Below are 23,409 nucleotides of genomic sequence, written 5' to 3' on the forward strand. Positions count from 1 at the left end.
TGTATATGGATAGAACATTCGAGTTGTTTAAATAAATCCGAAACCCTCTTTTCCTTCCATAATGGCTCTTATTAATTTACTTCTTAGACATTCTTTGGAAGAGTATTCTGGTAAATCAAGTTGATTAAAACAAGTATGGGCAGTTGGCAATCTATCTTCACCATATGCTTTATATATAATCATTTTTTGTTCTCCTCTCATACCCATTAGATTTTTAAATCCTCCTAAAGGTACTCTACTTGTTCCAGTAACAAATTGCAAAAATGATGCTTTTTTATTTTCATCAAATTCTTCTAATACTTCCCATAGCCAAATAATTTGAATAGAATTAGGTGTGTAATTATGATATTCAACATTTTCTTTTAAATCATTTAAATCTATAGTTGGTATACCACTAATTAATAGTTCTAATTCTTTATCATCAAATATAGATATAAGTTTAGGTTGTATTAATTCTTTGAAACCATCCATAAATGCTTCTAATTGTTCTTTAATACTATTTGTAACTTTTAGTTCACATAATAGTTCGATATATTTATGTTTATTTTCATCTGTTACAGGTATATTTCTTCCATTAGGTATTAGATCTATAATTTTCGTTTTACCAAATTCATCTATTTCAGTACTAAAATTAATTTCTAAATTTAAATCTTCTAATTTATATTGTGATATTTGTATTAAGCTTTTATAAAATTCAGGATCAACTGATTCAGCATCTGCTGGTAATATTTTTCTTCCAAGCATATGTTTATAAAAAGATCTACAAAAATAAGCATCAATAACTTGCCCATCATATATAGCTTTAGCAATAAATTTTCCAACAAATTTAAAAAAATGTAAATGATCAGGATTAATATATGATAAGGGGTTTGGATGATTAAATTCACATTTTTCTCCTTCTCTACAAAATAAGGCATAATTTGGATTAAATATTTCTTTGGCTAAAATTGAATACCATTCTCTTGTTAATCCTCCTGCATCTACACCTTCTTCATTTTTAAATGTAACTACTAATTTACCCTTTAAATCATTGCCTGATTTATTTCTTAATTGATAATATGAATCAGTAAATACCTTTTCTCTTCTTATATTTAATTTTATTGGCTCACTTCTAGCTCCTGATTTTAAATATTTTAATTTTTTTCGTAAATATAATCTTTTATTTTCAAAGTTTATACATGATGAAGTTAATTTTATTAATGATTTGAAGTTATGATGTAATAATATGGGTGTTTGTTTTATCAAACTGTTAATAACTCTTCTATTTATATATACAAATTGTATCAATTTTTTATGCCTACTACTTATTTGACCTTGATCTTCAAGTTTTATTTGTATATATTCATTATTTTCATCTTGATCATTTTCTTCTTCATAGTTATTTTCTTTAAACATTTCGAATTCGTTCATATGGTATTCATTTTGTTTCACGTTCTTTTTATTATATATACTTATATAAAATGGATAATCTTCATAAGCTAATTTTTCATTTATTTTTATGCTTTCGATATTTAGGTTAGCTACTTTTTTTTCTAAATCTTTAAATTTTCGTAATTTATATTGAGAAACAAGTATAACTTCTTCTATAAATAAATATGCTTCCATCAAAGGTAATAAATAGTTTAATATAGTTGGAGGTGGCTCATCACTATTTTCTTTTTTCTTTTCATCCTCTTGTTCACCATTTTGATCATTGCCATTTCTTTCCGAATTTTCTACTCCTTCATTTTGTGTAGCATTATTAGAACGATTTTGAGAACTTGAATCAAATAAAGCTGAGCTATTATTTTGCTCATGCTTTGTTATATTGCTATCCAAATTATTAAGAAAAAATGTATTCTTATCAGGATGGTTAAAATTGTTATTTTGAGGATCTATATTATTGTTTATTTCAGTAGCTTCGATATTTTCATTCTTTGCTTTGTTATTATTATTTATCAATTGTGTTTCATTATTACATTTAAATTTATAATTTTTGTCAATCAACGAATTGTTTATAACCTGCATTGTTTTATTAAATTCTTCCCATAATAAATCGATATTAATTGAAAGGAAAAAATCGGCACATATATCAAATTTCGATTCTTCATTTATTTTATTATTTTCATTCTCATTAGTAATGTCATCATTTTCGAGTTTGTTTTTATTTGATTCCGAGGTTGCATTATTAATTTCAACGTTATCATTTGCAATATTAGAAGTTTCATTGTTGGATGTTTGGTTATTATTTTGAGAATTGGAATCTGTTGGATTGTCCATTTTAGAGTTTTCATTTTCACTAGTAGGTTTTGGAATATTTTTTTTTTGTTTTTTGGTCGTTAAACTGTCAATTACAGAAGGTGCATTAAACAATATTGTAATTACCCTGTACAATGCAATTAGCTTTTGTTCTAAACTGTCGGAATGATCAATTGAATATAAATTGAATGTTTTATTATTAATAGAGTGTACAATCTTATTTAAATCATATATTATTCTTTTTATTAATATATGTGTATGATATTTTAAGGTTTGTATAATTAATCGTTTTAATTTATAATGTGAAAAAAATATGACAGCAATTTGTATTAATAATGAAATATCTTGTTTATGTACTTGTTCTAAATTATTATTACTATTTATCCATAAAAAGTTTGTTTTATAGTTACATATTAATTTACTTAAATTGGATATTGCATTTATTGATATAACTTCTAATAAATAATATGGCTTTAATGTATAATCATTTTTTTCAAATTCATTTGGTTTTATATTTTTTATATTTAATAATAGTTCTTTATTAATTTTTGATGCTGTATTATTATTATGATAAAATTCATTTAAGTTGGTATTTTTCTCTTTTTCTTTTTTGTCCTTATTCGATGATGTAGAACCATTTGCTTCATTATCATCTTCATTGTTTTGATTATCCTTTATATTACTATCATCGTTTTCATTTTTTCCATTTGTATTGCTAGCTATTATTTCGGAGCCATTTATGTTACCATCTGTATTATCATTTTGTATGAGTTCTTCTGCATTGTTAATTATATATTGTAGATTTTCTGCATATACCCATTTTGTAAAGTTTGCATATGCATATTCTTTTTTTGAAGAATTAATTAAAATGTTATATATAACAGATAATAAATGGCTTATTAATTTTTTCGAAGTCAAATATAAAGAAGAATCTAATAATTTAAATAATATATTTATAGGATAATCATTGTTTAATTTGTCAAAATTTATAATATCATTTTTATTATTATTTGTAGATATTGTGCTAACAGTTTTGGATGTTTCCATTTTGGGACGCTTCCTTTTCAATTCATATTCTAATATAGCTGTTTCATCATCGGGAATATTTTCGTGTTCTTTTTGTTCATTATTTTTATTTGATACATTATCAAATTTATTATTTTCGTTATATTCATTTAATCGAATATCTTCTGTATCTTCAAATTGATCTAACTCTAATTTATCTCTTTTCCTTTCCAGTTCATCTAAAAATGATCTACATCCATCAATACTTCCCCTTTTCCCATCATTTGCTTTTTGTTTTTTCTTTTTCATTTTTTGCTCAACTTCTTTGGGTATAAACAAAGCAGGATGTATTAATTCCATAGAGAAAAATGATGTAATATGTGGAATAGTTATAAGCAAGGATTGAACTTGCTCTAAAACTCTTTCTGCTGATATATAAGATGTAGTAAAATAATTATCTGAAAATAATCCTAATGTTTTTTTATTTACATTTTGATATAACATTTTTGGTGGGAAATTAATTATATTTGATAGTGCCATATAATTTGGAGAATCTGATTTTCCATGTAAATCTATAGATGCAGACCATAATATATTCATAAATAATTGAAGTGTATATAATTTTGTTTTTTGATAAGAACATATTAAATTACAAAATAGTGTAAACATTATTTTTTTATTTATTTCTTTTTTTAAAAATAATAATCTACATATATCAATTAAAGCTTGAGAAGGAACAGGTTCTTCTAAGCATACATATAAAGCAGTATCATTTTCTTTGTCAGCATTTAGTTTATTATTATTTGATGGGAATAAGTTTTTTAAATATTTGCTCAGAGAAGCATTATCTTCTTTTTCTAATAATTTATCATCACCCATTATGTGATAATTATGATCAACATTATTAGTATTATTGTTATTTGCTCTATTATCATTTCTTCTTAATTGTCTGGGTTGATTAATATTAGTGCTATCACCATAGTTAAAGTTAAAATTATTTCCATTATTTGTTATATTTGCATTTGTTATTCTGTGTATTTCATTATTATTGTTACCACCTCTATTGTTATCATTATTTGCATTATTATTTATATCATTATTATCATTTACATTCATTGAATTTGGGATAGCCATAAAATTTCCTCTAATAGTATTATTTCCTCCTAAGCCCATACCCGGAATAGATATATCCGATGATCTTGAACCTAAAAAGTTATCAAGAAATCTAGAAACTGCTATACTATCATAATTTTCATGACCTGTATTTATCATAATAATTGGATTATTATTATCATTATAAGTTATTCTGATAAAATTATTTCTATTTATATTTGGTAAAGAATTTCTTATTGGAATATTGAATCTTCGTCTACCGCTTAAATTATTTCTATTCCCTGGGAAAAACATATTTCGATTGTTTCTTGGGCTTCTATCATTACTGCTAATTATTATACTATTTATGGCATTTACGCCATTAAAATTATTATTTGCATGACTGTTTAAATTTGAAGGTGCATTTATGAAAACCGAGCTTGTTAGTCTACCCTGTAAATTTTCTCTTCTACTTAATCTACTAGAGATAGGCATATTTCTCATATCATTTATGACAATAGTATCTCCATCATTATCATCCCCATCATTTTCATCGCCATCATTTTCATCTACTTCGTTTTGATCACCATTTATAATAACCACTCCATCATTTTCATCTCTGCTTAATACATTGCTTACATTTTCTATAGGAATTATAGTACCTTCATCATTTTCATCATTATCGCTATTTTCGCTATGCTCGTTGTTTTCATTATTTTCTTCATTTTCATTATTTTCAACATTGTCGTTATTTTCTGCATTACCATTGCTAGATTGCACATGAGCGTGAGCATCACTATTTTCATTAGTTTGGCTGACGTTTCCTGATCGATTAGTTGTGGTTAAAATGTTAGGATATCTATTATTCAATGCTGAAAATCTTAAATTTCTAGATTCTTCAATCATTTCTTCTGTCAATGTTCTTATAAATCTCAAACTTGCTGAGGATAAAACATCTCTCCTTAAATCTGAAGTTAATGATTCTATAAAAGCTATATTTGTTTCATCTTGAGAATCTGCTCTTTGTCCTTTATTTCCGATAATTCTTTTTTTAATTTCTGATCTAACACTTGAAGGTAATCCATCGAGATAGCTTTTTTTGATACTATTATATATTCGTACATTTTCATCATGCTCTTTATTTGGTTCATTATTTGCTTCACCAGTTGGTGGTAAAGTATTGCTGGTTTCATCTTGGGTAGCCGCCACATCGTTAGATTCGTTTTCTGCTAATACATTGGAAGATTGTTCTTGTGATTTGATAAATTCTTTATACTTTAGATATTTTTTATATGTTTTTATTGATATTTTTTTGGCGTTATTTATATTCTCTTGCTCCTTTTCAATTATTTTATTTAAAGTTATATTTTTCAAATGTTGAAATATGATTTCTTCTATCAAATTAGTTGGGAGTTCAACAAGAAATGCCCTATCAACATTTAGAATTTCAAAAAATTGTTTTTCATTTATTCCTAAAGAGCAGCAAATTATAAATATCGATTCAATTTTTAGCATTCTATCAAATAGTTCATCATAATTTATATTTTTATAATCCTCTGGGTCTTCTTCTTCATCTTCTGGTGTGACTTCTCCATATGCATCATTTTCATTCATATTAGAATTATTAAAGCCATTTGTGTTTGGAGTATTTTCGTTGTTTGGTTGGGAGTCTATAAGAAATGGTGTACGCAGGTCTTCTGGATGCTCTAAGTCGTCTAGATTATCGAATATATTTCTAATTGATGATTCATTAATATTATCTTGGTTGATTTGCGATTCGTCGTTTAGTTGTTTTTTTGTTTGATTCTCTATTTCATTGACATTATTGATAGCCGTATTGAGTGGTGCCTCGGTTTGTGAGTTCGTAGCATTTTCAATAAGATTGCCATTAGGATCGCTTTCAAGTTTTATGGCTGATTTTGCATCATCAACTTTAGCTGATTCTTCATCATTTAGTATGCTTTTTTTAATATCTATTGGAAGTTCATTTTTCTTTTTCTTTTTTTCTTCTATACACTTATTAATTTTGTCTATAATTTTATTTTTTTCCTCTACTAAATTATCAAATGGCAAATTAATGTTAACTTTTGGAACGGATTTGCATAATCTGTTATACATTATATTACAGATATCACTTTTTAATTTTTTGTCATTATCTAAAATTGAATCGATTAAAGTAAATTTTTCGCCTTTTTTAGAATCCTTATTATTTGGGTCTTCTTTTTTATCGTCTTTATAATTTTTTCCATTGTCATCAATATCAGATGCATTCTTTTCATTTTTATTTTTGTTCACGTTGTTTTCAGATTGATTTGAATCGATATTATTAGTAGGGGAGGTATTTTCTAATTGGTCTTCTGCATCTGTGGGTTCAGTTATTGGGATAGTTCTAATAGCATCACCATTAATTCTAGCATTTTCATCAATTTCGTTAGCTTGTGAAATATTAGAACCATATCTTTCCATATCATTGTTGTCACTAATTGGAGTCTCATCTTCAATACATGGAATGTTTCTAAAATTGCGCATGTTCGAATAATTTAAGTTTCTAATAGAAGCTAAATTATTATCACTTATATTATAATTTCTAATATTGTTATATAAATTTCTTAGATTGTTATTAGTATTATTCATATAATTATTGTTTGTATTGGTATTGTTTATATTTTGTCTATTATTTGATATATTATTAAAAGGGGTTTGTGTCATCATGTTATTCATTCTATCATAATTGATATGATAATAAGTTAATCCGTTTTGATTTGACCCATTATTTCCATTAATTATATTTGTACTTATATCAAATCTATTGGTATTACTTATGCTGTTATTATTTCTCACTCCATCTGGTAAATGTAAAGTTGTGGCTATAGCACTATTTATCGGATCAGATCGTCTTCTATTAATAGTTAATAGGTTAGAGCAAAGCTGATTCATTAGGCTAAGTATATTTGTACTGTTGATTGGTGAATTGTTCATTCGGCTTGGAATATTATTATTAATATTCATGTTTCTGCGCTCTATTATGTTTTCAGATACAGGCATTTCACTAAGAGATGATGGATTAGGAACATTATCAGTTGAAACAACTTCATTTTGTTGATTTTCTGTAGTAATTAAATTATTTGTATTTTTTTCACACGTTGAATGTATTCTTCCAGTTTCATTCAAATACATTATACTATTATTTTCACTTAGCATTGTGTTAATATCTCTATTATTATAATTGTAAAAATGATAATATAAATCGATTAAATTAATATCATATTCATTATTAAGATTATTATTATTTGATGAATTATCGTGTGTTTTTGGTACTACATCAATAATGTCTTCCTCATCATTTATTTTATTTTCATCACAATTCGATACGACGTTACCATCATTTTCCACAGATAAATATGCACCTGTGTTTATTTTATTATTGCTTCCATCATTTTCTTCCTTTAATTGGGTATTATTATTTATGTTACTTTCGCTTGTTAGATTTGTGTAATTATTAATGATCGCATTATTGTTGATAGAATTGAATAAGGTATTTTGGTTTACATTATTATTATCATTTCCTATCTCCATTTTAGTTGCATTATGATCAGTGTTTTGATTATTAATATTTATTTTATCAGTTTGTACTAAATTTGTAAAAATGTTAGCTTTTGAAGTATCCTCATATTGTGCTTGATCTAGTGTAGTGTTTAAAGAGTTTATATGATTATTGGACATGCTTGGATATTCCGTTTTTATATCTCTTTCATCATTTTTTAGATTTCTAACCGATTCACCAAAACCCGAAGGAATAATGCTTTGCTTTCTATTATTTTGTTCACAATCATCAATATAATCATCATTATATTCATCTATATCATCATTAATGTTATAAGCTCCGTCTTCTTCTAATAGTATATCTAAAATTTGATGCTGATTTTCATTACAATTTAATAATGAATTATCTACATGTATTTCATTATCAATTGAATCTATATTATTATTATTTGATATACCATTATCATCATTTTGATTAATACTAAAGGTACAATTATTTCCTTCAACATCTTCTTCATCAATTTCTTCCTCTTCCTCATCATCGTCTACTTCATCATCATTATCAATATCATCATCCTCTTCATCATCATCTTCATCATCCTCTTCATCGTCTTCTTCATCGTCTTCTTCATCATCATCTTCTGTCTCATCTTCCGTTTCATCGATTTCTCTTATTCTATGAGCACTTTGTTCATCATCTATATCATGACTAGAATCTGAATTTAAATTTAATCGAGATACTATATTATTATTATTATCGCCCATGTTTGATAGATTTTCTTCATTTTCATCTACTTCATGAGGTAATAATAAATTATTAGAATTATCATATATTTGATCTTCATCTATTATATTACTATCTTGTACTAAATAAGCATGTACATGTAAACCTCTATTATTATTATCATCATCATCGTGCTCATGACTATTTTCTTCCCCTTCATCTTCATCATCATCCTCTTCGTCATCTATATCAACATCCTCAATATCCAGTTCATCATCGTCATCGTCGTCGTCATCATCTTCATCATCATCATCATCATCATCTTCTATATCGTCATCATTTTCATCGATAACTTCAATTTCGTCATCATCATCTTCATCCATTTCATCGTCGTCAATTTCGTCGTCATCATCATCATCATCGTCATCGAAATTATTTTCATCCATGCTATGACTTTCACTATCATCGTCATGAGCTGTATTATCATTTATTCTGTTATTACTAATTCCAACTTCTTGATCATAATAATTTCCTTCATTAAATATATCTTCATTTCTACCATGGGCATGATTATTATCATCTTCTTCATCTTCTTCAGTATCTTCTTCTTCATTGTCTATATCTATTTCATCATCTTCATCTATATAATCATCATCCATTTCTTCTTCATATTCGTATTGGATATCATCATCATTATTACTATCGTCTTCATCGTCCTCATCTCCAAATATAAAATTCTCTTCATGAGATGCATCTGAGCCTTCTGAATAAGAAATATCTGAAGAATCTGAATTTTCATTACTTGAATCTGATCTAAATCTAATATATGATGGATTTAAAAATGTAGAAGAGGATATATTTTTTCGTCTTTTATTTCTTTTTATTTTATTATTATTTTTCTTTTTTTGAGCATTATTTATTTTATTCAATTTTATCATATGAGAGTTTATATTTGGGCTTTTAATAGGATGTCCCATAATTGATGATGATGTCAAAACAGATAAAGATCGTATAATAGATGTTGCTGTATTTACAAAATCATCTTTTCCATAATCTAATTTATTTAACAAATTACATAATGAATTTCTAAATAGTACCAATTGTTCTTTACTATATGCAAACACCTTTTCTGTTTCTTCCTCTTCTTTATTATCATCTATATTTTCGCTAGTTCCCTTTTTATTTCCTGCACTATTTTTGGCGACAAATTTTTTGATGCTTCCAATACTGCTTCTTTTTCCATTTTGATAAGGTTTATCATCATCATTGTCATTATTAGCTTTTACATTTTTTTCGATCTTTACAAGAGAATCTAAAAGTTTTGATAAGTTCTTTGTATTTTTTAATATTTGTTTATCTTCAACTACTATTGAGTTTTTTTCAATTTTCACATTTTGATCTTCATTGATTAATTTAAAAAGCAATGAACTTATAGCATTTGAGAAAACAGTCATTACTGTTGTGAATGCACTGTTATTAATGATATCTTTTTTTTTTTGAAAATTAGAATATATTTTTAATAAGTGGACAATTTCGAGTACTACTTTTTTATGAATATCATAATTCGAATTATGAATATCAAAAATTAATTGAACAAAATTAAATATATGTTTTATATATGCCATATTTTTAGATTCATTATTATTTATTGATGCATAGTAAACATCTATATTGTTTGTGAATTTTTTTTCAAAATTGCTAAATGAATAGGGACTATATATAATTGGATTGCTCATACAAATAAATTGAGGTAAAATTCTTTTAAATAAAAATATTAAAAATGGTGTAAAAGCTATATTATTATAACTATTTGCTTGATCTGAATTATTTATACTATTTTTAGAATTACTAGATTGTTTATTAATATCTGCTATATTTGTGTTATCCGTTAAAAAGGGGAATAGGCAACTTCTAAAACTTAATTTAGATGCATCAAAAATAGAAAATAGTTGCATATAATTTTGTAAATAATATTCAGATATTTCTTTATATGAGTTTATAGAATCTGGTTTTGTTATTTCTGTTTCTGTTTTGGTGTCGTAAATACTTTTTTTCGCTATCATATTATTGCCCATGTTATTCATATTGGATGTAGTACTTACATTTTTATTTTTTGTGAAGAATAAATTAGTATTATTTTGGTTAATCGGACACGTTTTATTATCTTTAGATCCGCTATTATTCATATTACCCATGTGACCTGATTTTTCAATTCCATTATTGAAAGCTGTATTGTCAGTAGTGTATAAATTATCTCCTTTATTGATAGGACTATTATCTGGGTGAATAAACGTTTTAATAATTTTTTGGTTAAATGGTGGCATTTTAATTAAATAAACTATTAAATGTTTAAATGTTTTGAAAATTAAATTAATAATAAAAAGTAAATTATCAGCAGTTAAGGCAAATGGATACATAACTTTATAATCCAACTCATTATCAAAATCAACATCATTTCCATATATTTCCATTAATTTCTGATTAAACTTAAGTCTTTGATCTTTTTCATTTAATTTTGTTACTCTTGTTTTACTTTGAATAATAGTGAACAGGTTTAGGAAATCTATCAATGTAGCTAATATATAAAAATTATAAAAATTATTTTTCATATAATATTTTTTTAAGCATTTTGTACTATTAGCTATGTCCGATAACATATAAATAGATTTAATATTTTCTGGTATTGGCAAACAATTTAAATAATATTGATTTTTACAACTTTTATCAAGTAAATTCTCAACTTCATTATTATTAATATAATCTATATTTGAATTTTTTTCATGAAGAATTTTGCCAGAATCAAAATCAGAATTTATTAAAATACTTGGGTCATAGGAAACATTAGTTGATGTATTCATAATATCTTCATATTTATCTTTTTTTGGATCTTTAACATATTTTAAATTTGGAAAGAAACATAAACTACTTAATATTTCTTCATATAATTGAGGGTTTTTAAATATAAATGGATATAAAGCTTCATTTAATTCGCTTAATGATACTCCTAATGCATTTATAAAATCATTATTCTTTATCGATTTTAAATCGTTTTTTTTCATAAAACATTTAACTGGTATTCCATGACATAAGAAATACGATTTCAAGCTATATTCAATTTTATTCATTATTACATAATTGTCTGTAAAACATTGAATTAATATATTTATAAGTATAATAAGCATATCTTTAAATTTTGCATGTTTCGATATTGTTAGAAGAATTCCTAAACTGCTTTGACACATGTTTTGTAATATTAACTCATTGATATCAAGTTCTGAAATGTTGTTGCCACTATTTTCGTTTTCGTTCTCAATAGTTTTTTCTTTTTTTAATTGGTCTATTTTATGAATATCTGTTAAACCGTATTCTGTGTTATTTTTTATATCATTTTCCGATTTATTTATTTTTTCAAAACAATTATTAGTATTACTACTATTTGTAAAGCTAGTATTATATGCCAACTTGGCTTTCTTCCTTTCTTCAATTTCAAAAACTTCTCTAAAATGTTTATACACATTTGGTGGTCGATAGGATAGTAAAAATACAACATTATTATAAGTAGTCGTTAAATATTCGATAATTTGTAAAATGCTCAAGCAAAGTTGTGAATTATAACCTTTAAAGAAATGTAAGGTATCGATACATATTTTTATAATATTATGTTGTTTTTCTGAAGATATAAATCTTATATTTTCCATATTCATTTTTTGAGAAAGATTGATGCCATTATTATTTGCATTGATCTGGTTTGATAAAGTTAATGCCATATCAAATATTAGATTATTATTTGAATTTCTTTTATCATTCAAAATGTTTATTTTTTCAGTTTTAGTAAAAGGTAAGTTATCTTTATGTATCATAGAATTTTTTTCTGTTTTAAGAGTAGTGTCATCTGTTCCTATATTTGTTGAATAAAATGATTTATCTTCATTTAAATTGTCTTCTTTTTTTTTTTTAAATATTTTTTTATTTTTGTCATTAAAATTGTATAATGAATAGTTAATAATTATTTTATATAAGCACATAAATAAAGGTGTGTAAAAACATGGTGGTTTGGAATATAATGAAATAAATTTATTTTCTTCATTTTCTAATGATGAATTATTAATAGCAGCTTTTTGATTATATTCGGAATTATCTACATCGAGAAAATTCCAATATGGTATTAACATGTTATTTGTTTTTATAGATTGATTTACAACTAGTCCTTTATTATACATTATATTTATTTTTTTATCTTCAAAGCTGTTCGTTTCATTTGGTTGGTTTATTTGTTCGCCATAATTTAATACATTACTTTCATTTTTCATGTCACTTATTACTTGGCTATTGTTGATATATTCACTAGCATGTGTTAGATCGTGAGAAATGTTTTCTTGTCCATGCTCATTCATATTTAAGATAGTATTAGTAATAGTGTTATTGATTTGTTTACCACATCCAGTACAATTTGTGTTTTCATCAGGTTGACCACATGTATGCATTTTATTGTATTTTCTTTTTTTTTTATTATTTTTGGCTAGATTATTATCACAATTTGTGCATATTTCTGTATTATTGACATTTAGAGTATCATTATTTATTAACATTTGTGAATTGCCACCTGTTTTTTTTTGAAGCATATTTGATAATTCATTTTGTTCTGTTAAAAAGTGATTAACACTATTTTCGACACTTTTTAAATAGGATATATTAAATTTTTGTATAAAAAAAATACAGTAATCTATTATATTCCTATCTATATGTAGAATAATATTTTTGGCTAGACTATATTTATTGATAATATTAAAAAGAGTAAAATATAACATGTACAAACAGAAATGGTAAGAATATATTTCCATATCTCTTTGTGATTCATATATTATATTTATATCCCCTTTGATATATTTCATTCCATATAATGAAGATTTCACATCATTAGTTTGTTTATTTGAATCTGCTGAATTGGTAGTAGTATTAATTTGCTGCTGATTATTGATTTTATTATTTTGTAAGTTCGATTCTGCCATATTATCATCACTATGATTGCTTGTGTCATAATCGCCATGTTGATAATTTTCGGGACGATTATTGGCTGGATTATTTTCATTTCTGTCTTCATTTGCAGTATTAGTAATGTCTATATTATTTGTAGGATTATTTAGAGAAGTGTTAAGATTGCTTTCATTGCTATTTGAGTGGGTCATATTATTAAGAGGGTTTTGTGTTTGATTTGTTGTACCTTTCTTTGCTTTTTCACTTTTTTTTTCCGTTTTATTTTTCTTCTTATTAAAGTACATAAATAAATGGTTACAATGGTAAAAAGGCTCGAAGGGAAATGATTCATCATTTTTTAGCATTTTAATTTTTTTTGAAATATTTTCAATAAAATAATATAAAATAATAATTTTAACATCTTGATGATTAAATATTCTACTTTTATTACTATTTTTATCATGTATTGTTTTTTTATATTGATCTAAAAATAATTTAACTGATTTTTTATCAATGTCTATGACTAGAAAACTTAGATATAGATTCATAAATGATAATTCATTATATGGAATTGTGATCATTATATTTATAAGCATATTAAATATGTATTTATATATGTACTGTTTAAGTATTAAATATTTTTCGTCGTTCCAAAACTTTTTAATTATATTATTTTCATTATATGAAAGGAATATTTTCTTTTTTAACAATTTTAAATAATATTGTAAATAAAAAATCATATTTTTTTTATTGTATGGATCCATAATAGTTTCAAAATAATGTAGTCTTGCATGTTTTCCTTTTTCTTTTGCTTCTTTTAATATTTCATACATAAAAGGATATTTTCCTAAAACATATTTATCTTCTTTATAAAGCATATTATTATCTTGTTCGTTTTGTTTCTTATGTTTTTTTCCATTATCTGTTTCTGTAACTTTTTCAGCATCTTTATCAAAGCCTTCTATGTTGTTATTTTCTACACGATTTATAGCTGCATTATTTTCTGATAGTGATTGCATATTGTCAATAAATGAGTTTAACCTAAATGCATCTTCGGCTCGATTATTTCGTCTACTTCTATTATGATTTGTAGAATTTTCATCACTGCTATTTTCATCCGATCCATAATAGAATGATATTTTATTTTCTTTATTTGCATGAGATGATGGATCCCCTTTTTCTGTTTTTAGAGAAAAGGGATTATCTTTTTCTCGTGTTTTATCTAAATAGTTTAGTGTAGAATATAAATCAGTTGTTCCTGAACAATTTAATGAATCATAAATATTTTTTTCATCAAAGCCCATTAATTTTAGTTCTTGTAATATATCAATATTAGGATAATTATACATCTCTTTGTCTTTTTCTTTATTTCCTGTAAATTTTTTATCTTTCATTTGTTCCTTTCCCCAAAATTCTAAAAGTTTAGGTTCCGTATCAATAGAATGATAGATAAATTTTAGTATAATTTTTAAAAATCCAAAAATAATATTGTTATTAAAATTTATATATATATTATTTTTTCCTAGATTATTTATTTTTACACTAGTACTGTTAATATATGTTAACCACATAAAGATATTATTTGTTATATCACATTTCACTGATCTGATTGTATTAATTACATCCAAATAATCTAAGGTAAATGAAAAATGATTATTATAAGTAAAATATTTATCACCTTCATCATCTTTTTTGTTACTTTCATCTTCCTTTCTAACATTTTCATCGTCTTTTTTATTTTTATAATTTTGTTTATTATTGGCAAATCGTGTGCTATTTTTATTTTGAGTCGAAGAATTTTTTTCGCCATTTCCATCTGTTGTAGTAACAAAATCTCTAGATCCATTTATTTTTATTTTTGCATTTGAATAAGAGTGAGGATTTTGATTATCATCAGCATTGTCTTCATTATCTTGGGTATTTATTTTTTTTTCATGTTTATTGTTGGGTTTTCCATATGTTCGATTTAATTTTGTAAAGGGGTGTAACATTTTTGAAGTAAAGAAGATTACATTAAACTTTCCAATACTTATTATGTTCATAAAAAAGTCTAAAAATGTATTTATACTTTTTATAGTTATTTCCATATATATTTTGATTGTATTTATATCTGATTTTGCAAAATATTGCATTAATCTTATTACATATCTTACAAAATACGTATTAGTACAAGTATAATTTTTACTTATATGTATAGGTATATAGCTTGTAAAATTGGAATAAAAATTTGAATTTTTTTCATTTTTCATTTTTTTAAAATATATAGCTAGTAAAGATATATATACACTCATTAAATAGTTAAACATATTGAAAATAAAATCAAATGTTCCAACTTTATATAATAAATCTAAAAAGTAAAAATAACTAACAAACTCTAATTTACTATCTGATAATAATTTATGTAATGTATTTATTAATTCTGAAATATATTTAACTGTTTTTATAGGTGTATAACTATTTATATTTATTTTGACTTTTTCCATTTGATTTTCATTTGACCAATTTTTATAATCATTATGGTTATTTATATTATTACCCGATCGTTTATTATTATTTATATCATAATTGTTATTGTCATTAAAAATTGGGGTTTTTCTACAACCATTGATTGAGCTAATGGCAATTCCTGTTCCTCTAGCAAATTGGTTACTATTGTTTTGACTGTTCATGTTGTTCATATTATCTATATCGTTAAATGAAACATTAGGCATAGAGTTACCATTGTAAGAATCGGATGTAATTGTGCATATGTAGACTTTATTATAGTCACTTAATTTATAATTGGAGTTACTTTTTGTTGTTTGATCTATGATGTTGTGATTGTACTCGAACTGATTTTGGTGTGATATGAAATTGGTGTCATTATTATAATTACAGTTTTCATAATTATTCACATTTGGATTTATCTTGGTATTTCCCCCCTCTGTGTTCATATAATCTTTATTTGGCACAACTTTAGTTCCAAAAAAATTGAGGTTATATTTTTTAAATAATATATCTTCCATATAAAAACATTCTGGATAAAAGGGATCAATTTTTTGAGTATGAACATTAATATATGGTGTGTAAGAATAATCATAGATATTAAAATTTTGTTTATTATTTGTATTGTTTTGAAAGTTTGTTCCGCTATTTTTTAAGGCACTTTCCGACCCATCTGCATAAATATCCTCAGTAAAAAAGTTAGTGCACTCGCTACTACAATTGTTATCTAAATAATTCATTTTTTCTAATGTTATATGATCAGATAATATATTATATAGAGAGTTTGAACCAATACAAGTATTTTCATGAATAGGCTTAGAAACCAAAGGTACATTCAACATACATTTGGTTAAACATCGAATAATACATAGTAAATGTTTTTGCTGAATTATATTATAGTATATATAACTGGAATTACTTTTTAATTTGGCTTGTTTTGAATGACATAATACATTTAACATAACAAAGAAATTCTTAATAATTACAAGCAAAGATTTTAAGGATTCACACATAACATATTTTGATTGATAAGGATAGCTAGTATGCATATTAACATTTTCATCATTGATATAGTAATCATTATATTTTTCACTTTTTTGTTTTACACCATTTTTTTCATTCTCATTTGTATTGGCGTGTTTAGACTGATTCATGCATGCGTAATATATTTTAAAAATATCTTCCTGACTCAATTTTTTATTTTCAGAATGTTGATTATTTTCTAAATCGTTGAGAGTACCATTATGAGTAGGCAAAATATTAGAATCACTGTTTGTATTATTTTTCTTAATTTTACTTTCTGAATTGTAGAAGGAAGGGAAATATTTTTTAAATTTCGATTTTTCTTTCTTCTTGTGTGCAACAATTTCTGAAGGGGTTTTACAATTTTTATGATTAAATGAATTAAACTCTAATAAGACTTGAGAAAATGTATATTTATAAATAGCTTTATAAACATTATCATCATTTTCTAACAATTTTAAATGATCTGTTAATTTATAATCATTTTGATCCATGTCATATATTAGATGTGTTTTAATTTGATTATTATTTAATTCATAAGCATTATTATTTACTGAATAGCAAAATAATGAACGAGTTGAGCAGAATAAGTTATATAACAAATAGTCTGATTTATTTTGATTTATTCGAAGTTTCCTTTTTATATGTTCATGTATAGATACTTTATCTTTTGATTGTAAACAAATATTATTTGATAAATCGTTTGTTTGATAAAAATATAAATTAAAATAAAAATCATATACACTTTCTATAGTTATAAGTATATCTGAAAATATTTCTAAAACTTTTCTATTTGACAATTCTGTAGTTTCATATAATTTATCTTCATTACAATATAGCCCTTTTGTATCTGCATATGCAGCAATCAAAAAATATAATATGTTAAACAAATGAGTAACACAATGTAAGATCATTTTGTTTCTATCGATAAAGGGTCCAGAAATAAAACTGGTTTGTGATAAATCATGGTTTTGCGATTTATTAAAATGGAATTCTGGGTTTGCATCATTAATGTTAATATTGTTATTTTCAAATTTTTTAATTTCAGACTGCTTGACAACAACTATATTTTCTCCTAAATCAAAACAAAGTTCACCCTTAAAAATTATATTAATATATTGAGCATATTGTAAAAAGTTAGTATAATTGTATAGGGGGTATAAGAACTGGTTGCACATATTTTTAAATGATGTGTATAGATATATCTTTAAAATGAATGAATAGATAGGATGGTATTCAAAAATACTTAAATAATTAGGAGGGAGGCTAATAATATTAGTAAAAGACATTAATATTTTTAATCCGTTTAATTTAATAAATGCTTTTACCCATGAGCCTTTCATATATGATAAAATGCATCTACAAACAATTGATAATCTATCGAAAAAGAAATTATCTTTACGATGTTTATATTTATCTATGTTTAAATCATTTAATTTTATGTCATTTGATTTTTTTAAAAATTGCTCAACATGTTTTTCTAAATAATTATAGTCTATACATTTCCAGTATCCTAAATTTATACCTTCAAAATATAATTCTTTTAATAACATAATATGGAAAGTTACAAAATCTTTCATCGTAAATCCATAATTTTCTAACTCGTTCGCAATATTTCCAATTGAAACTGCTATATCACCAAATCGATCATAAAAAAAATAATCTTTTTTTATTACAAAATAAAATAAATTATATATAGGACTGTACCCCAATTTTTTCATAGCAGATTTTCCAATACTATGTATAAACATAAGGGATAATAATGATGGCACATAAATTAAAACTGTTTCATTTTTAAAATTATTTTCATTTATACTATTTAACATAGCATTTAATATTCCCTCTTTTAGTAAAGTAGATAATATTGTTGGATCTTCATAAATATGTTCATATATAAATCCTAATATATATCCATATATACATAAACCAAATTTATATGGATATTTTAATATATATTTAATTATTTTTACTGATATATAATTATTAGTAAATATATCAATTAATGTATCTGTTGGGGAATATCCTTTTAAAGCCAAATTTAAAGCCTTTATAATTATTTTTGTAATTTTGATTCTTTCATTATATATATGTAATTTCATCCAGAATGTAAATCTATTTAATATTATTTCTTCTGATGTTTCCATATTAATATCGTATTTTTCAAAAATATTTCTTAAGCTTGAATTATTTATAGAAAATATGCTATCATCATTTTTTACTTCCGATTGAGAGGGATCTTCACTTTTGGAGGGAATCTCAATTCCTATATTATTACTAGAGCTGATAAATGGTTGTATATTGCTATTTACTAAGTCGTGATTGTTATTTTCATTTATTATAGGATTATTATTATATTGGTTAATGAGTTTGTTCTGTATATATTTATCTGCATCTTCTTCTGTTTCAATAAATGTTTGATCATACTTTTCATAACAACATGGAGTAAAATAATATTTTAACATATCATTTTTATTCATATGATAATAAGAATCTGATATCATAAAAATTTCATATTGAAAACGGTATAATAATACTTTATATAATTCATCTTCGTTCTTTTCAGTAAAATAAAAATTGGGTGTAAAGTCTAATAATGTTTCCATTATCCTTAGTAATAAATGTACTATAGGTAAATTAACTGTATAACTATCTTGTAAATATAAAGGAAATGACTTCAAAGTATTTTGTTGAGCTATTGTTAAAATAGGACATGGTTCCATTATACATGTATGATATAAAGTTAATAATTGTAACATCATTGATATTTTTTTTTTTTGTTTTTTATAATCTTTGAAATATTGTTTTGTAACCTTTATAAATTCATTTTCTCCATGTGTTTTACATTTTTTTATATTATCTATTATTACATCTTCGCTTATATAATTTTCAAAATTAGTTTCATCAACTTCTTCATTTTCATTGTTAGCTGAAATATGAGATGCGTTTTGTTCATTATTTGGATTGAAAATATCATTTATATTATTACTAATTATCATTTCACTGTTTTCAACTTGGTTAGTATTTAATTGTGATTGGGCTTGGTCTGTTACGTTAAACGTTTCATGATTGTGTGTGTTGACTAACTGGCTTGGATTTTGTAAAGCATTATTATTTTCTAGAAAAGATTCGCCTTCTCTATTTATAAAGGATCTTGATGGGGATATAATTGATAAATCAGAAGAATTTAAATTTGATAAAATTGAAGATGACATACCATTTTCAGGAGATTCATTATATGGTTCTATAGGATCTCTTAAATTATTATTAGATAAATTTCCTGCCCCTGATTCATAAATATTTATTTGAGGTGATTGATTGTTTTGGAAAAGATAATTATTTTGTGACTGTGGATTAGTATTTATATAATTTTGAGTTTTATTTATATATAGCTGATTAATATGATTTATACTGTATACTTCTTGTTCGCTTTCATTCATAATATATAAGGGACATATATTTTTTTGTATAACATATGGTGAAAGGAAATAATTAAGATAATATTTAAGAACACTAATAAATAAACCACTATGTAATCTTAGACCCAGTATGTCTGAAACTACTTTATAATGTATATGTGATTCAATAGCAGTTGTTAATAAATCAAATATAATAGATAATGTTTTATTGTTAATATATTTATGGTATTTTAATATATATAATATTTCTTGTATGAAAATGTTATTACCAGGAATAATTTGTGTATATAGTATCGAATTAATTGATAAGGATCCACAAATAATTAAATATCTAAGATTAAATATTTGTTTTCTATATTTTGGGCATATTAATCCTATATATATTCTTAACTTATGTCTTAAATCGAATTTTTTTTTTTCATTAATGTTATATTTATTCACTATTTGGTTATAAGCATTTTGAAGTACATCTTTGGAATTGTTGTAACTAACTTGGCTTGGAAATATAGATGTAAAATTAATCTCATTGTCATCGATATTTAGTGTAATTTTATTTAAATCTATTTCTTTATAATTTATTAAATCTAAAAGTTGTTTATTTTCTATTTTAGAATAAATATTGTTCATATATTTTTTATCATTAAAATCGTGTAAATAATATAATATTATTCCTGATATATAATTGTTATCATTTATATTACCAATATCTATGTTTATATATGGATGTAAGAAGTTTGGGATTGGTATATTTATTAATGCTGATAAGGAGCTTATTATTTCGTTTATTTTATTTTCATTTTTTTTAGTTTTTTTTATAAATAAATAATATATATTCAAAATTTCAGCTGATAAAATTGATATCTTGGGATTAAAACACCATAATAATGCTAATAAATGGTCTAAAGAATTATATTTCGATTTGTTGAGACAATTATCTAATATACAATAAGTAAATCTTAAAATTTCTTCTACTAACTCATCTGATGGTATAAATGAATTATCTAGACACGTTGCGTTTGTATCGATATTTCCATTTTCTACATTTACATTATTCGCCTCTTGGTTAGTAGTATTCTCTTCCTTTTTGTTTAGCTTATTGTGAAGGATATATTTTTGTAACAAATCATCAAACCTATTTAATACTGGGGCCCATGCAATCAAATCTGATTTAACCCATACCCATTCAACAAATGGGACTAAGTGATTTAGTAGAGCTTCATTACTACATGTTGATAAAATGTGTATAAAAAATTTTTCTTCCTTACTAATTTTGTCAAGCATCAAAATATAATTGTCATCTTTGGGAAGTTGGATTTTCATTGTTTACTCATAATTTAGAAAAAAATAAAACAAGTTAAATGCTTAAAGTGGATGAAATAAATCTTCGATATATTATAGGAAGTTACAAATTAATGCATGGCCACGTCCTTAAAAATAGTATTACAAGAGGGTCGCAAACAATGCACTAAATATATGTAATATTTTGTAAGCTATTAAAACGACAAAACGAGTACTATACTATTAATGGACGGATTGAATAAGTAGTATATGAAAAATGCATAACATGTATTTACGATGATGATATATGTATGTATATTATATAAATATGAAACGCGAGGATTCACACAGAAACATTCCTCTCAAAAAAAATACGAGCATGTGTATGTAAGCATAAATGTTTAAAAATGTAATAAAAAGTGATTGAGCTTTAATTTGTCAATTCAAAAATGAAAATATATATATAAGGATGGGATAAATAGAAACGAGAGGAATTTTCAACGTTCTAAATGAAACACATATCAAAGGAATATATAAATAAAAAACTGTATGTGTTAATTGTAGAAAAAAAAAGCATATAAACGATATTATGATCAAATGTATATATACTATTGTAGATAGTAATGTATAGGAAATTTGCTGAATATATATAATAAATAAATTATTGCAAGGAAAGCATAAAAAATAGCCTTAGCTAATTTATTATATATATATATATATAAGTATTTTATACATATAATATTTACTTATATATGTAGTTTTTTATGTATAAATAAAAGTATAATTTCACATATCTTTAAATAATTAATTTTTGTAAAATTAACTATAAATTTTTCTTAATGATAAAAGTTGTTTTTTTATTTTTCCTCATAATAAGGAAATATGCTTATAAATGAAAAATTATTTATCACATGTAGTAAAACATGGGTTTTATTTTTTTTTAATTTTTTCAAATATAACTGAAGGGGGCATTTAATTTTGTGGTATACTATATTAATATATTATATACATATAATTTTTTTTTCCATTTATTAAATACGTACATAAGGTTATCAAAGTTTTGGGGGTACATCCTATTTTTTTTCATTTTTGATTTTAAAAAAATTTAGAACAAAGTTTATATAAACTGGAAAAGTAAAAATAAGCAGCAAACAGTATACAATGACATAAATAAATAAATACATTCCTGTATATATTTATAAATATATGTTTATATGTGGAATACTTGTATATGTATATACGGTTTTTATTAAAATTAAAATAGCTGCAAACAAATAGAATAATATAAATTCCCATATTGTTAAGGAAAAAAAAAATTATAATAAAATAAGCATTTGAAAGGCTTATTCCAAAATTGTTTCAATTAAGCCAGCATACATTTTTATTTGCATGTACATATAGTCATGTATGCAGTTGCCTGCGTATGTAAGTAGCTAGCCATCCGTACTAAATATAAACCAATACAATATACTCAAATAAATATTTGTTAATATTACGGAGGGAATTGTTCCTTACTGTTCTATCGTTGTAACTGCCAAAAGTAGTACACCAACACACACGCCCCATATGTATACTATGATATACACTCTTTAAACAAGTTCATATATAATATGCATGATAATAGTGTTATAT

At 24.2% G+C, this 23,409-nt stretch overlaps 1 protein-coding gene across 1 annotated transcript; it reads right to left on the reverse strand.

Moving 5' to 3' along the window:
- Nucleotides 1–27: 27 nt before the first annotated feature.
- Nucleotides 28–21,819, reverse strand: PCHAS_0933500 (HECT-like E3 ubiquitin ligase, putative; the record flags this gene model as incomplete). The annotated part of the gene is made up of 1 exon (XM_730772.2): nt 28–21,819. The coding sequence occupies one exon, from the start codon at nt 21,817–21,819 to the stop codon at nt 28–30; it is 21,792 nt and encodes a 7,263-aa protein (XP_735865.2).
- Nucleotides 21,820–23,409: the final 1,590 nt, after the last annotated feature.

This window comes from Plasmodium chabaudi (genome assembly GCF_900002335.3).
Source record: "Plasmodium chabaudi chabaudi strain AS genome assembly, chromosome: 9".
Taxonomy (NCBI): domain Eukaryota; phylum Apicomplexa; class Aconoidasida; order Haemosporida; family Plasmodiidae; genus Plasmodium; species Plasmodium chabaudi.